This window comes from Quercus suber, unplaced genomic scaffold (genome assembly GCF_002906115.3).
Source record: "Quercus suber isolate HL8 unplaced genomic scaffold, Cork oak 2.0 scaffold_701, whole genome shotgun sequence".
Taxonomy (NCBI): domain Eukaryota; kingdom Viridiplantae; phylum Streptophyta; class Magnoliopsida; order Fagales; family Fagaceae; genus Quercus; species Quercus suber.
Genome location: NW_027070142.1, coordinates 76595 through 91034, shown reverse-complemented (window position 1 = coordinate 91034; position 14440 = coordinate 76595). Strand labels below are relative to the sequence as shown.

Sequence of the window (14440 nt, the reverse complement as noted above, 5' to 3'; positions counted from 1 at the left end):
CTTTTTTTTTTTTTTTTTTTTGCAACACTACCAATCTTTCATAGAACGATTACTTAGAACCGTCGCCTGTTGCGCCAGCCAGCGCACTAATCCTCCCCACAGACGGTGCCAATTGTAGGGTCGGTTTTTGCAGCCTAAGCCCAAAAGAGATTGGTTATAGGCCCAACGAACCCAGAACAAGGAATTTGTAGAGAGTGGGTTAAAGGTTTAGACGCTGACCGGCGTCCTAGAAGCATGAACATCTTTTTCTTTTATTGAAGAAATACTTGGAGCAATTTACAACTAGGGGATGCTCCTCGGCCCATGGCCGAGGAGGCTTTTTTCCTCCTTTCCCCCACAGACCCCCCCTTACATTTTGCTTGTCTCCCTTATATATTACTCTCTTCCTCCTTCTGTTGATCGTTCATTGGCCCCTCCTCTAGCTGCCTGTCCCATCAGAGGTTGTATCCGTGCTCAAGTGGTTCACCCTGATCGATGTAGCCCTGCCCGGGGGTTGCATCCCCATTAATGCGGCCAGAAGGGTTAGGTGAGCGTATTAAGTGTTGAGGTGACAACTTGCTCTGGGTCTGTCCCCCCTCCCCTACAGTTATCCTTAGTACGCCGAGGACGAGGGGATCCTCGGCGTGGATCCAAAGAAGAGTTTGCTCCCCAAATTGGCCTTGGGTAGCCATCCTTCCTCGGATTGGGCCATTTGGGCCTGGCTTGGAGTGGGCCGTGGCTGTACGATTTCTTGGCCCCATAAATACTAATCAGTAATCTTCTTGTTTTGTTAAACATGCTAATAATATTTCACAATAAACAGTTTGTTACAAAATAGTTCAGCTTTATCAAAAGTCAACAAAGTATCCAGCACAAATGGTAGGTCATACAAAATAAGAAGTCAGTTAACTGAATAGCTCCCATTTTAGCTAGCTCCTCAGCAAGTCTATTTGTTTCCCTTTATATATGGGAATGATCTGATCAGGTTCCTACAAACAGTCAAAAGAGGTTCTAACATGAGATTTACAGTGGAAAGATTGGAAAGCAAAAAAAAAACAATCACTTTTGCATCTAGTTCTGTATTAATATTGTCTAATTTCAATTGCCAAGCCAGAGAGAGGCCATCCTTAAGGGCCCAAAGCTCAGCCGTATTGTTGGAAATACTCCCAAGATTCCTCACAAAACTAGCGATCCAATCCCCCCATTACTACAACACAGCACCCCACCTCCACCAGCCTTCTTAGGATTCCAATAACAGATCCGTCTGTATTGAGCTTCACCCAACCTAGAATGGGCTTTTTCCAACTAACTTGGACTTGAATTCTACTTGGTTTGCTAGAGTTATCAGGTACAATAGCAAAGAATCTAGCTCCCTTCTTGATACAATGAGAGTGTATGTTTGGGTTGGTTCTCCCAAATTGGAAGATAAACCTATTTCAATAGGGTCAAATCATCCATATAGCTTGGGGAAAAAAGAATCTTCCAAGGTATACGAGGCTGCAAGAGAAACTCGTGAGATTCACAGTTCCTTGTTAACCAATTCAACGGGTCCGAAGAAATCTTGCCTTGCATCACTGGCTCCCAAGTTCCTCTAAACATCCTTCGCCACACTATAGTCTCATAGAACATGGGTAATTGACTCGGCAAACATACCACATAAATCACAGGTAGTATCAAGATTAAAACCTCTTGAACCTAAAACTTCTTTAGTACGGATGCTAAAGTGAGATCATTGCCAAAGGAAGAATTATATTTTTGGCATAGTTTTGGCATTTCAAACCCACAAGTTAGAAGTATCCAGGTTCAAAGGATTCAAACCTTTAGTAATCAGATAGGCCGATTTAAGAGTGAAATTCTCATCCTTAAAAGCCCATATGAGTATATCTTCCTGCAAAGGGTTTGAAGCAAGAGGGATCCCTTTAATTTCTTGCATGATATACTCTAGCAAAACAAAGGAAATCCCAACATCATTAGATAGAAAGTCATTAATAGAGATGTTCCCTTTCCCCTCCATTAGAGGGCCTTGAATTTGTTTCCTAATAAGAGGGCTTGAGGCCAACCAAAAGTCACCCCATACACTCACAGCTTCCCCCATTAGAAATAGGCAATTTTAATCCTTTGTTAAACACCTCACCCCTTCCTTAATTCAGTAGTCTTCAATAGTGCAATCTCATTTTTATGGATCTATCAATTCATCATTAAAATCAACCTTTATATATACCTCTCCCTTTTTTTTTTAAAATAAAACTTATTTATAAATAGGTACAAATAGAAAAAAAAAAAATCACTCAAAAGACAAACCCACCCCACCGTGTACGATTAACATATCATTTATATAATAAGTTACCACTCATTTTCACTCAAAAAACACCAAAGGCCACACATTTCATTTGCATGGGAGAAAGAATGACACTGACAGGAGTGACAGCGCTAGCTCCGCCGCTCCAAAACTTGAAGAGAGAGCCACGTTGTTTGCTCTACCGCTACTTGTCCTCCTCCCTTTCTCCAAGGACATGCTACCCAGATGGGTTAGAATTTGATTGGTTTTAAGATTATGTTGTGTTTGTGTTTCGATTGTGTATCCTTTAGAGTTTATTAGAGGCGTCTGAGAGAGAGAAAGGGTATGGGTTGAGTTTTGTAGCCGTTGAGAATTGAATGTTGAGAGTAAAAGTTCAATATTTTTAAGTGGTTGGGTTGAATTATTTATTCTGGTTAATTCTTTTCTTCAGAGTCAGACAAACAAAGTGACATTTTGGCCATTTAATATCCACTATTAAGCATTATTTACTTTCCTGCTCTTGTATTTCTTTTTCACATACCCGCAAATCAGGTAACTCAGTAGCTCATTCTTTAGCAAAAGTTGCGAAAGATATTGTTGATTTCTCTGTGTGGATGGAGGATGTTCCACCACAAGTCAATGATGTACTTTTAGCCGATATTGGCTGATTTTCAGTTTATCAATTCAGATGATGGTTTCTCAAAAAAAAAAAAAAAAAAAAAAAAAAAAAATCAAACAATTCCATATCAGCAAAGGAACTAACCATATCATGGGGAACCTTAAGATTAAACCAGAAATTTTTTGCCACCACACAATCTTTCAACAAATGACTAATAGTTTCCGAAGAATTATTACACAAAGGGCAGCAACTCTCCTGTGTTATACCCCTCATAGCCAAGACATCTTTGACAGGAAGACTGTTATGCATACACAGCCAAAGGAAATTAATAATCTTTGGCAATGTGTCAACCTTCCATATCCACTGCCCTTTGAACTTCATTTCCTCTTTTTGAGGACCATTCAACCACGCATAGGTAGAATTTGTAGTAAACTCTCCATCCTTAGAACGCTTCCACATAATCACATCTTCTCCTCTTCCAACCAGCTGCCTTGGAATAGTTTTAATTCTATCTTTAATATTAACCGGCAGCTCAAAGGATACCGCTTCCCACTTCCACCCTTGCTCTGAATCGAGAAGCAATTCTGACAACTTCATGTCGACTTCCCTTTTAGTCAAAGGGCCTTTGGGTTGAATTATTTATTCTGGTTAATTCTTTTCTTCAGAGTAAGACAAACAAAGTGACATTTTTCTTTTTCTTTTTTTTTATTCTCAAAAAAAAAAAGTGACATTTTTTTGTGGGTTTTGGACAATGGGCTGAGCTCGGACTAAATGACTCTTATACCCTCATTTATCAGCTCAAGAAGAAGGACACTGCAACAAATTTGGAATAAAAAAGATGGGTAAGTTAGGCAAAGCAAAAAGTAGCCTCTTTAGTCTTTTCTTCCCCTCCATTCAATTTCAAATATTCATTAGGCAATAGGCATTCGGCAAAAGCAGCACACACAGTACACTGCACTACAGTAGTAGTAGTAGATCTAATCACTCTCATTTGCTCAGAATGAACCGAACTTTCTCTTCTAAGATCCCAAAGAAACCTTCTCCAGCACCGCCAAAGGTCGATGGAAGCACTGACAAGACCAAGAAAAAGAAGAAGAAGAAGCAGAGTCCTACCCGAAACCCATTGCAAGATTTCAATGCCATTTCCACCATCTCCAGCAGTAGCTATGGCAGTGAGTCTTCTTCTGTGTCCAGTGAAGCTCCCAGAGGCTGCCTCAGGTTCTTTCTCTCTCACCATTCTTCTTCTTCTACTTCTAATTCTACTTCAAATTCGAAAACCCCTTTTGATAGATACAAAACTGTGTCCAAAACACCCAAATCAACCCCTAATGTGATGGTTTCAAAGCTATCCAAATCTAAGCCCTCAAGGGAGAGCAAACTGTCAAAATCAAACATTGAAGAAAACCCAGATAGACCCATATCACAGAAAGCACAGAAAATTAAGAAAAACCCACCTTGCTTGTACCAATGGCAATCTGGGAAGAAAACCAGTTCCAAAACCGGGCAAAGATTGAAACTTTCTTCTGTTCTAAACAATAGTGATGATTCTGTGAATAAGCTGGCATCTGGGTCTGAAGTAGAAGGACTTGTGAGGGTGGTTAGTCTTGTAGGTGAGGCCACTGAGCTCAAACCATGGGGTGCTGCTGATGCAACTTGTACTCCTTTGAGTAAGATAGCAAGTGGGTCAGGTTTCGATAGTGAAGTTGGTAAGGTTGTGGAGGAGAACTCAAACAGGAGCAATAGTAAGACACCTCCTGTTCAGCCCTCGGTGTCGCCTGAGATACAATGTGGATCATCTGTGGTGTCTACAACGATAACGCCTTCTTGTTATGCTGCTGGCCCCATGGTTTCTGGGGTCACTGACAAGAGGAAATGTAGGCCTAGAGGGATTCTAGCTATTGGAGAAAATGATGACTTTGGTAAAGTTAAGCCTTTTGATAGTTTTGATGATGATGATGATGAAGAAAATGTTGTAGGGGTTGCTGATGAGTCACTCGTGATCCGTGAACCTGCTGAGGCTTCAGTGCATTGGCTTTTATCTCCATGTAATGAGGAGGATGAGGATCAGAAGGAGAATTCTGAAAATATGTCATGCGGAGCTGAGAGGCCGGCAGGGTCTGCCATGCTCCAATCTCCTTCACCCTTATCTGGTGATGGGTTTTCTTCAGGTATCAGTAACAATTGTAATACAACAAGTACTACTACCAGTAGTTGGAGAAGGAGTACTCCTTTAATTTCTCCAAATGGACTTCCAGAATTTGAAGGATTTATGGAGCCTGTGTGTGACAATGAGGCCATTATGTCTTCTCCTTGTGTGACACCAAGTCGTGAGGCTGTTACCTTGAAAGAAGGTGAAAAAAACCATAATGATATTGAAGGTGAGAATTCTCCATTCTCCAAGGGCTCTTTTAGTGGAAATGTCATGCAAACCCCACAATCAGGCTTAAGCTCAGGTAGACCTGTTGGCCTATCATGGTTAAATGAAGACAGTTACAAGAAACAGCAGTTTGAAGCTGAACTGAATTCAGTGGCTGACATACTTCAAATGACAAGCTTGTCTCCCAAGAGACATTTATTAACAGAGGATGCTATTGATTCAAGCTTCCAGTTTGATTGTCTAACTAGTTCTTCCAACTCCATCGATCTTACCCAGTTTCAGAAAATTTTAGATGATCGAGCTTCATGGCTTTCAAATTCTACTTTTGATAGTGTGTCACAATCCCAGATGAGAATATCTTGGAGGGAAGGATTAGCTAGCCGAATTTATGAGATGGATGAATTTGATTGTTGCAGATGCTTATCAGATGAAGAGGAAGATGCCAGTGGCTGCAATGGTGACCAATTAAAATCCCATTGCAGTCCTGAGGCCAATAAAGATGTAGCAAGTAATCAGATATTTACTGGCAACTTGATGTGTACTGAATTTGTAGATAATGAACTAGGAACTGATGAGAATGGTAAAGAACAGTTTCCATCTCAATTACAATGTTCCTGTGCAGAATCCATCAGCACCGATGGAGGTGGCCTTGTTGCTTCAAAGGATTCAGATTGGAGTCTATGCTACAAGAACCACCTGTTTGAAGTATAATTCATTACCTTCTCTTTTATGGGTAAGTCTGACTAACCTGAGTTGAAAGATGGTTTTTCTTTGTCGTAACTGGGAATTACTATTTTCAAATTCTACTTTTGATAGTGTGTCACAATCCCAGATGAGAATATCTTGGAGGGAAGGATTAGCTAGCCGAATTTATGAGATGGATGAATTTGATTGTTGCAGATGCTTATCAGATGAAGAGGAAGATGCCAGTGGCTGCAATGGTGACCAATTAAAATCCCATTGCAGTCCTGAGGCCAATAAAGATGTAGCAAGTAATCAGATATTTACTGGCAACTTGATGTGTACTGAATTTGTAGATAATGAACTAGGAACTGATGAGAATGGTAAAGAACAGTTTCCATCTCAATTACAATGTTCCTGTGCAGAATCCATCAGCACCGATGGAGGTGGCCTTGTTGCTTCAAAGGATTCAGATTGGAGTCTATGCTACAAGAACCACCTGTTTGAAGTATAATTCATTACCTTCTCTTTTATGGGTAAGTCTGACTAACCTGAGTTGAAAGATGGTTTTTCTTTGTCGTAACTGGGAATTACTACTTTAGGATGACTCCCACTCTTTTATTCTTTTCTTTGAGTCATTTCAATTGTATTTTACTTGAATTTTCTTCAATTAAAGCTTTGCTCTTCATTATATTATGTAGGATCTATTATGATTTGCCAGATCTGTAGTGAATATAATCTCATTTGAGACTTGAGAACTTCTTTTTTGTTGGTATATTGAGAAATTCTGTCATAGTTCTTCTGTGAACTAATAATTCATGTCATCAAGAAGCAATTTAGTAATCAAGATGGTGCCACTCTTAATAACTGCTAATGATTTTTTTGGGTACAAAAAGTAATTCATTAAACACACTTAAACAGGAATAATGGAGATGGATCTTGCAGTGCATTGACCCTCCAAGTCCAAAAGGAACATTAGCAATATATCACTAGGAGGTTCAGAAAACAAAATACAATCTTCTTATTGATAGCATCTGTGCCTAGCTAATGTGTCAGCACAACAATTAGCTTATCTAAACACATGTTTGACCCAAATGTAGGGAACTTTGGAAATCAATTCCCTGTATTTCATAATGTGTGCCCGTAAGTTTCTATTAGGAGTGTCAGATTTTGTAACTATGTTAACCACCACTGCTGCATCAAGTTCTACTTTTAAAGAGCTCAAATGAAGTTGTTTAACCAAGAGTACCTATCTAAGGGCCTAGAGCTTTGTCATTACAGTCGTTGTATGGATCCTAAAAACCCTTGTAACCATGTTAATCACCACAAAGAATGAGCTTTGAGATTTCACGAAATTTTGTAGAGAAATTTGAATTTCGAGTTTGTTTTAGTTGCCAGATCTTTTATTTATTTATTTATTTATTTATTTTTTTTACCAATAGCCTTATATTTTTCAGATAACAAATCCTTAAAAAGGAGGGAGCTCAACTTCTATAAGTTCTCAATTCATTATACTTAATAAGATGCCAGGAAGGGGAGAGAGAAATATGAGGTGACAATAGTAGTAGTTAGTTGGAATTTGCATTTGGAATCCAAAACCATCATTTATGTCATGCAATTTAGATGATAGATCTTGTGGGGTACTAGGATTCATGATTGATCCTAGATAAGGGAGCCAGATGAAAGATATGGAATCACAATGTTTTCTCTTTGACAATAATATGTGACGGAGGAACCCAATAATTCTAGTTTGAATGACAAATTCTTTTATAAGAACATGGTGTATGGTTGAGTCATGGGTTCAAGGCCCTTTTGGAGCTTATGTAACTTATTAATGGAATAAAACTAAAGAAGATAACAACGGAGGTATAGAACCAGGAGAAAAGGTAAAGCTTATTATTGTTATTATTGTTATTATTAACAAAGGTACAGCTCTATAAAATATAAATTGCAGTAGCCATTCCATGTAAACTTACAGTGACATAGTATTTTTTTTTTTAATAATTTAAAATATTTAATAATAATCAATCTAATTCCATCGTTAAATGTTCTTCATAATCCTTGTGATGTTCTCTTTTTTTTTTTTTTTTTTTATAATATAGTTACAATGGGGTGGGGGTGACATAGTTTTCGTTTTAATTTAAAATATTTAATAATAATCAATCTAGTTCCATCTTTAAATGTTCTTCATAATCCTTGTGATGTTCTCTTTTTTTTTCTTTTTCTTTTTTGATAAATAGTTACAATAGGGTTTGGGGGGGGGGGGTGTAAAGGAGATTTAAACTTTGGATGTCTCTGTTGAAAACACTAGAAGGTGCTAGTTGAACTATGACAAGTGATGTCCTATTCAATATGTTAGAATTTCCACACGTGTAACTGTAAGTTGCTAACAATACTTTGGCTTGGTATTGGCCTTAAAAGCTTTGATAAAAATATAAATGGTAAACATAATTGAAGCGTAAAGAAAGAGGTTCAAAGCAATTGAGACAAAATGGAAGCAAGTGGTTGAGTTTTCAATGCTTTTCAATAAGGACCTTGTTGTGGGATTGAAAAGAGAAAGTGGAAAGATTTGATTGAGATTGAGAATTGGGAAAAGGTTGTTGAGAGAGCAAACGAGTTTCTGCAGTGTTTCATTTCCAACAAGCCTTAAAAGGAGCTCTAGGAACTCTGACTAGTTCTTTGAACAATGAGTTACATTTACGGACCATCAATGCTAATATTAGCATGTTTGGGACGCTTATAGAAATAATCAATTAGACCCTCTACTGTAGGTATTATTTTTTTTTTCCAAAAAGAATTAAGAAATAATCGTGGTAATCATTCGAGTAGATGAAATTAGTAAAATTATTCGGTAATGTATTGAGCAATATTTTTTTTTTTTGATAAGTAAGAGAGATGTATATTCAAGAAGCTACCTCATGCAAACAACATAAGGCAAACAAAGAATACAGAAGAAGGAAAAACATGAAAAACAACAAAACAAAAACAAACAACAAAAACTAAGTACAAAGGGGAATTAAGAACATAGGGAGAGAATCACTAGAGGTGAGTCCCCAGCCTAGACCAATCAAAAGGGAGCCACTAAAAAAAGCGAGCAGCTGGTCATCGGATTTGTCCAAGTCTCAAAGTACGCCAGTTTCGCTCCCTCCAAATACACCACATTAGGCACGGAGGAACTAATTCCAAATCTAGAAGAGTGCTTTCCCAGAGTTCCACCAACAAAAGCGTATCTGCAACCGAGCTGGCAATACCCATTGATCCCAAAAGATCTGAAACCCAGCTCCACAGCTGATAAGCTTTGTGCAATGGAGTAGTAATGATTTACCGTTCTCCCACTACAACGACACATAATGCACCAGTCAACAAATCAAAGCTCTACCTGCAGATTATCCCCAGTAAGATCNCAACTTCCACCTCATACGGTCTCCGTGCTCAGATTGAGGTAAATTTGAGCCTAAGGTACGAAGGAAATCCTCCACCTCTCCCGACTCCCAATCATTTGGATTCCTGAGTAAACGAACATTCTAGCTTCTCTGAGCCCCAGTCCCCAACCTTTCAAGAGACGAGGCCACAGATGCCTCTCTATTATAAGCAATCCCATACACCATCGGGAAGGATAGATGGAGTGGTAACTCCCCACACCACCGATCCGTCCAGAATTTCACTCTATCTCCCATCCCTACCTCAAAGTGAATGCATTTACAAAACATCTTCCAGCCTTTTCGGATGCTTCTCCATAAACCACACCCGTGGACACCCCTACCCAACTTGGAAGACCAACCCCCCCACTCTTCCCCAAACTTCAAAGCTACAACCCTCCTCCAAAGACAAGTCTCCTCCACCCCAAACCGCCATAATCATTTTCCTAATAAGGCTTTATTGAAAGTCGTAACTTTCCTTACTCCCAATCCACCATTTGCCTTTGGAGCACACACCTTGGGTCCATTTGGATAGCACTTATTGTTGCTGAAAGTTGATAAAAACTGATTGTTGTTGAAAACACTGTAGCAAAATAATTTTTAAATGTGTGAATAGTGTTGTGGGACCCACTTTTAATATTAAATATGACGTGAACAGTGCGTGAACAGTGCACGCACAGTAACTTTTGTCTCCAAAGTCAACAAGTGCGGAAGAAAAAAAAAAAAAAAAAAGAAAAAAAAAAGAGAAAACGCGATTTCAGAAACGCGCCGTAGCTTAACGCTGTATCCAAACCTAGGCCTTATCCCACCCCACCAAATGAGCCTTCGAATCCCCCCACAAGAAGTCCCTTTGCATCTTCTCAATCTTCTTAGCCACATGAGAAGGGATGGTAAAAAGAGATAAATAATAAGTAGGGAGGCTAGCTAACGTACTTTTAAGCAACGTCAGTCTTCCACCTTTAGACAAGTACAGCTTCTTCCACCCAGCCAACTTTCGCTTAATTTTTTCCAAGATAGGATTCCAAATAGAGGGGGACTTGTGGGAAGCCCCCAACGGCATACCAAGATATGTCATAGGCAAAGCCCCAATCCTACAACCTAGAATCTCTGCCAATGCATGCAAATTATTTACCTCCCCTACTGGAACCATCTCGCTCTTCAAGACATTAACCTTCAAACTTGTCACAGCCTGAAAACAAAGGAGAAGTATTCGAACATGAAGGATAGAAGTCTACTAGTAAATGTTAGTGCATATCTTTGAGGCTAGACGGTAATATGCCTTTTATGTTGGGCTTTCTTCTTCCAAGGTTAGGTAGGTGTGTGTACCCCTCTTGTGTATATTTAAGATGTTGGTGAGAGTTTGAAAGTGCTGCTAGGTGGTATAACGAAGTTCCTGGGAAGGACTAGGACTAGTGTTTTGGAATTCTGTACCATCTTGTTTTTATGTTCTTTTTACGGAGAGAGAGAGAGAGAGAGAGAGAGAGAGAGAGAGAGAGAGAGAGAGAGAGAGGAATAGAAGGATATTTTGAAGACCAAGAGTTGTCCATGTAGAGTCTTAAATTTCAATTAATAGGGTTGTTGTATTATTGGATGTTATTGAATGCGCCTAGACCTCCAAAGCTTTCTGTTCTCATAGTATTTGTAATTTGTAGTTTGTACTAGAAACTTTAGGGCATACATCCTGTGTACTTCATTGGTTTTTCTTGTACTTGGTTTTTGTTTAATGAAATTTAAGCCTTATGGTCTAATGTAGAAGTCTGAGTATTGCTTATAGCTAATACTGGATCTGGGTATAGTTTGGAGTCAGATAGAGTCATATCAACGGATCCAGAACTAACTCCTCAAATTTGTAAAATAGACCCAGCAAACAAGGAAATGAGCCTAAAATTTGAAAATGACTCACCAAGCAGGAAATTGAGTAGAATTAACTCCTAAAATGTTGAAAATGGACCTAACAAGCTGGGAGATGGGCTGACTGAGCCATGGTATACTAGTAGAAATGTAGAATAATTAGTCGAGGTTTCTCGATATAAGTTGAGACCAAATGACCTGTAGCTGTAGGGACCTTAGTGGTCCATATGGGCAATTGCATAGGACATAAAAGGGGAGCTGTCAAGGATGACTTTATAGAGAGTGTTACTTTGTTGAAAAGACCAAGTTTGTTTGAACAGGTCTGAGAACAGAATACCTAAACATTGAGTTGTTGTAATTAATATTTACTAGTTAGTAAGTTTCTGACCATTTTTTTTTTTACTTAAATTGGATCCCAGCCTTAGTTTCTGACTATATTTGCTTACTAGGAATCAGAATTTTGATCTTTTTGTTTTGTTAGTAATCTTACATTCTCTTACTAATGTCCCTACATTTTTCAAAGACAGCATAAATCTGTTACACTGAAAATTTGCTTGTAGTAGGCCACTGTTTCTTTACTCTCCTTTATTCGAGCAAAAACTTTTGTGACATCAATAAGATAAAGGTTGTAGTCTTTTTTCCCCTCTTCTAATTACACCTTGCTGTTAACATTTTTTCTCTTAATTGCTTTCTTAAGGGAGTATCAAATTTGTAAACAGAATAAAAGCTGGTAGTTTTTTTTTTCTCTTGATTCTTTTAAATTTATTTTTTATTGCTATTTGGTTGAAGATGACAAAATTGAAAATCAGCAATTCTTCCGGGATTTGAAATGGTAAAAAAAACTATAAATTTGATCTGGTTCTCTGTTGTTAAATAATAATTGAATCATTCACAGTATTGGTAATTTAGAAGATAAAAGAGCCACAGACATTAGTTGCACTTTGTTTTTGCATTTATAATTTAATGACTTGAGACTGAAATTAGAGATTTTCTTTTTTCCCTCTTGATTTTAAGTCTTTTATTGCTGTGATGCCGTAGGGGGAACTTAGATCTAGTGTAGATCTGACATGAAGTCTGGTTTATAACAAACAGGTTGATAAAATGGACTGATGGACATTATTTTCTGTGGGCTTAAATTCTGCCAACCCCCTGATTGAGGATGAAAAACTTGAAAATCAGCATTGCTGCGGGTTGCAAAGCAAAAGAACTATAATTTTGTCACTAGTCTCTTGTCATAACAGAACATGAAACAGTAATTGATTCATTTAAAGTATCAATCTGTTAACTTTAAATAGGAGAAGACACAAAGACATTAGTTATACTTGATTTTCCACAGATGATGTCATGACTTGATATTGAAATGCAATTATATACTTGATTTTGTACATATGATGTAATGACTTAATATTGAAATGCAATTATATGCTGCATGCGGAAACTACTTTTGCAAATGACCATTCTAAGGCTTGTTCTTGTTGTTGACTTCTTGTTCTAATGGATTACATGACCAGAAAACCACTAAACCAACCCTTGAGGTTATACAAGACTATTTTCCATTGGCAACTTTTAAATCTTTGTAAAAGATATGTCTTGTAACAATTTTGCTGTTTTAAATCTTTGTACTTTCTTGATATTCATTAGGGATGTATATCTGAAGTCTGAACACCATGGGAATGATTTTAATCCCTTTGTTTCTTAAACTTGAAGAAACAAAATCTAAATCCTGTTTTGATGATAAATCAATTGTCATTTGTCACATTTTTTTGATCCTGATAAGATAAATCGCAACTAGACATGTAAAATATTTGCACTTATAACTTGTCTGTTAAGTCTTAACTAAATGTTCTTAAGCTTATCTCTAGATTCTTATCTCTTTCCATTTGCCTTGTCACCAAGAATATAGATCAACACTATCCTGAAACACACTCAACATTTTAGCTATATAATTGTATTTAACAGTAACGATCATATGGGTCAAGCTAGCCTAAGCATGTTGAAATATTCCAACACTAAATAATATGCATATATATTATATAGTTTGCGTAATCCAATAGAGAAATATGTTCCACAAAAAAAGATAAATTTATATCTTAGTGCTATTATTAAAACTAGGAGTGCACGACTTTTATTAGAAGGAAATTTCAGCAACCCCTTAAAAAAAACTGTAGTAATGAAGAATTAGCACATTAAAGAACATATAGTCGACTATGTTTGGTAGAGATCTTAGTCACGAGGACAGATTTAGTACATAAAATACAAACAAAGAAGTGAACAACTACAATCATCTGGTTCAGTCTTCAGAATCTAAATCAACTTGTATTAATTAATGTAACACATACATGTACGAGACCGTTATAATGACAAAACAAATCATATAAAAGTAAAAATTTTCAATAGCAGTTAGATACTCCTACTGTTATAAGAAACCAAATTTGAATGTTTTAATTACCATGGCTTGTTCAAGACCAGGGTCAACATTTCTGGGTGGCTGAAACTTCCTGCTTGGCTCTGACCGAGTTCAATAACATGCATCTATTTTTCTTTAACCCTAATTATGGCAATCTGGGTGGACGTACTTCTTTGACTTGGTAAATTGGTGGTCATACTTGAGCAAGAGAAATATAAAAGAAGATATGCTTGTTATACATCAAAATGCAATTTAATATAATTTTTTTGACTTTATTTGGCGTGTGTGACTTCAATATACCACAATTATATCATAGATAGGATGCTGATGATGACAATAATAAATATTTATTGATATGGTTTTCTTTAAACAAAGCCTGCTGTTGAATTTGTTGATACATGAAAAACCAGTTCAATGCCAAATTTTAGAGTAATGGTTTTTTTTCTTTGATTTTTCTATTTTATATATAACTTCAATGTCATTGAGTTGTTTGTAGTTGGTTGTAATAGAATATGATCCACAAATAATTTGGTAGTTTTTTTATATTAACTTTATAATATAGCATTATTCTCTGTTAAAAATAATAATAAGTCTATCTACACAAATTATTTTAACAACTTGTTTTTTAATTTTTGATACACAATAAAAATAGTACTAGTAACAAACCCATAAATAATTGACTGATACACTAATCACAACTTGTCAGCTTCATAAATTAAAAAAAAAATATATATATATATATGAAAATAATAAATAATATTTATGAAGACAGTCTTTTTACCTTATCTTGCTACCACGTTTAAAATACATTTTGATACAAACGCCTTCT

General features: G+C 37.0%; 1 protein-coding gene across 1 annotated transcript; it reads left to right on the top strand.

Annotated features, from left to right (window-relative positions):
* Positions 1 to 3792: 3792 nt before the first annotated feature.
* LOC112011026 (uncharacterized) lies at positions 3793 to 6040 on the top strand. The gene has a single exon (XM_024043414.2). The coding sequence runs from the start codon at positions 3877 to 3879 to the stop codon at positions 5962 to 5964; it is 2088 nt and encodes a 695-aa protein (XP_023899182.2). The 5' UTR covers positions 3793 to 3876; the 3' UTR covers positions 5965 to 6040.
* The last annotated feature ends 8400 nt before the right edge of the window (positions 6041 to 14440 follow it).

What these genes read in the sequence shown, in the direction of transcription:
- LOC112011026 (XM_024043414.2), top strand. Translation starts at nt 3,877, where the DNA reads ATGAACCGAACTTTCTCTTCTAAGATCCCAAAGAAACCTTCTCCAGCA.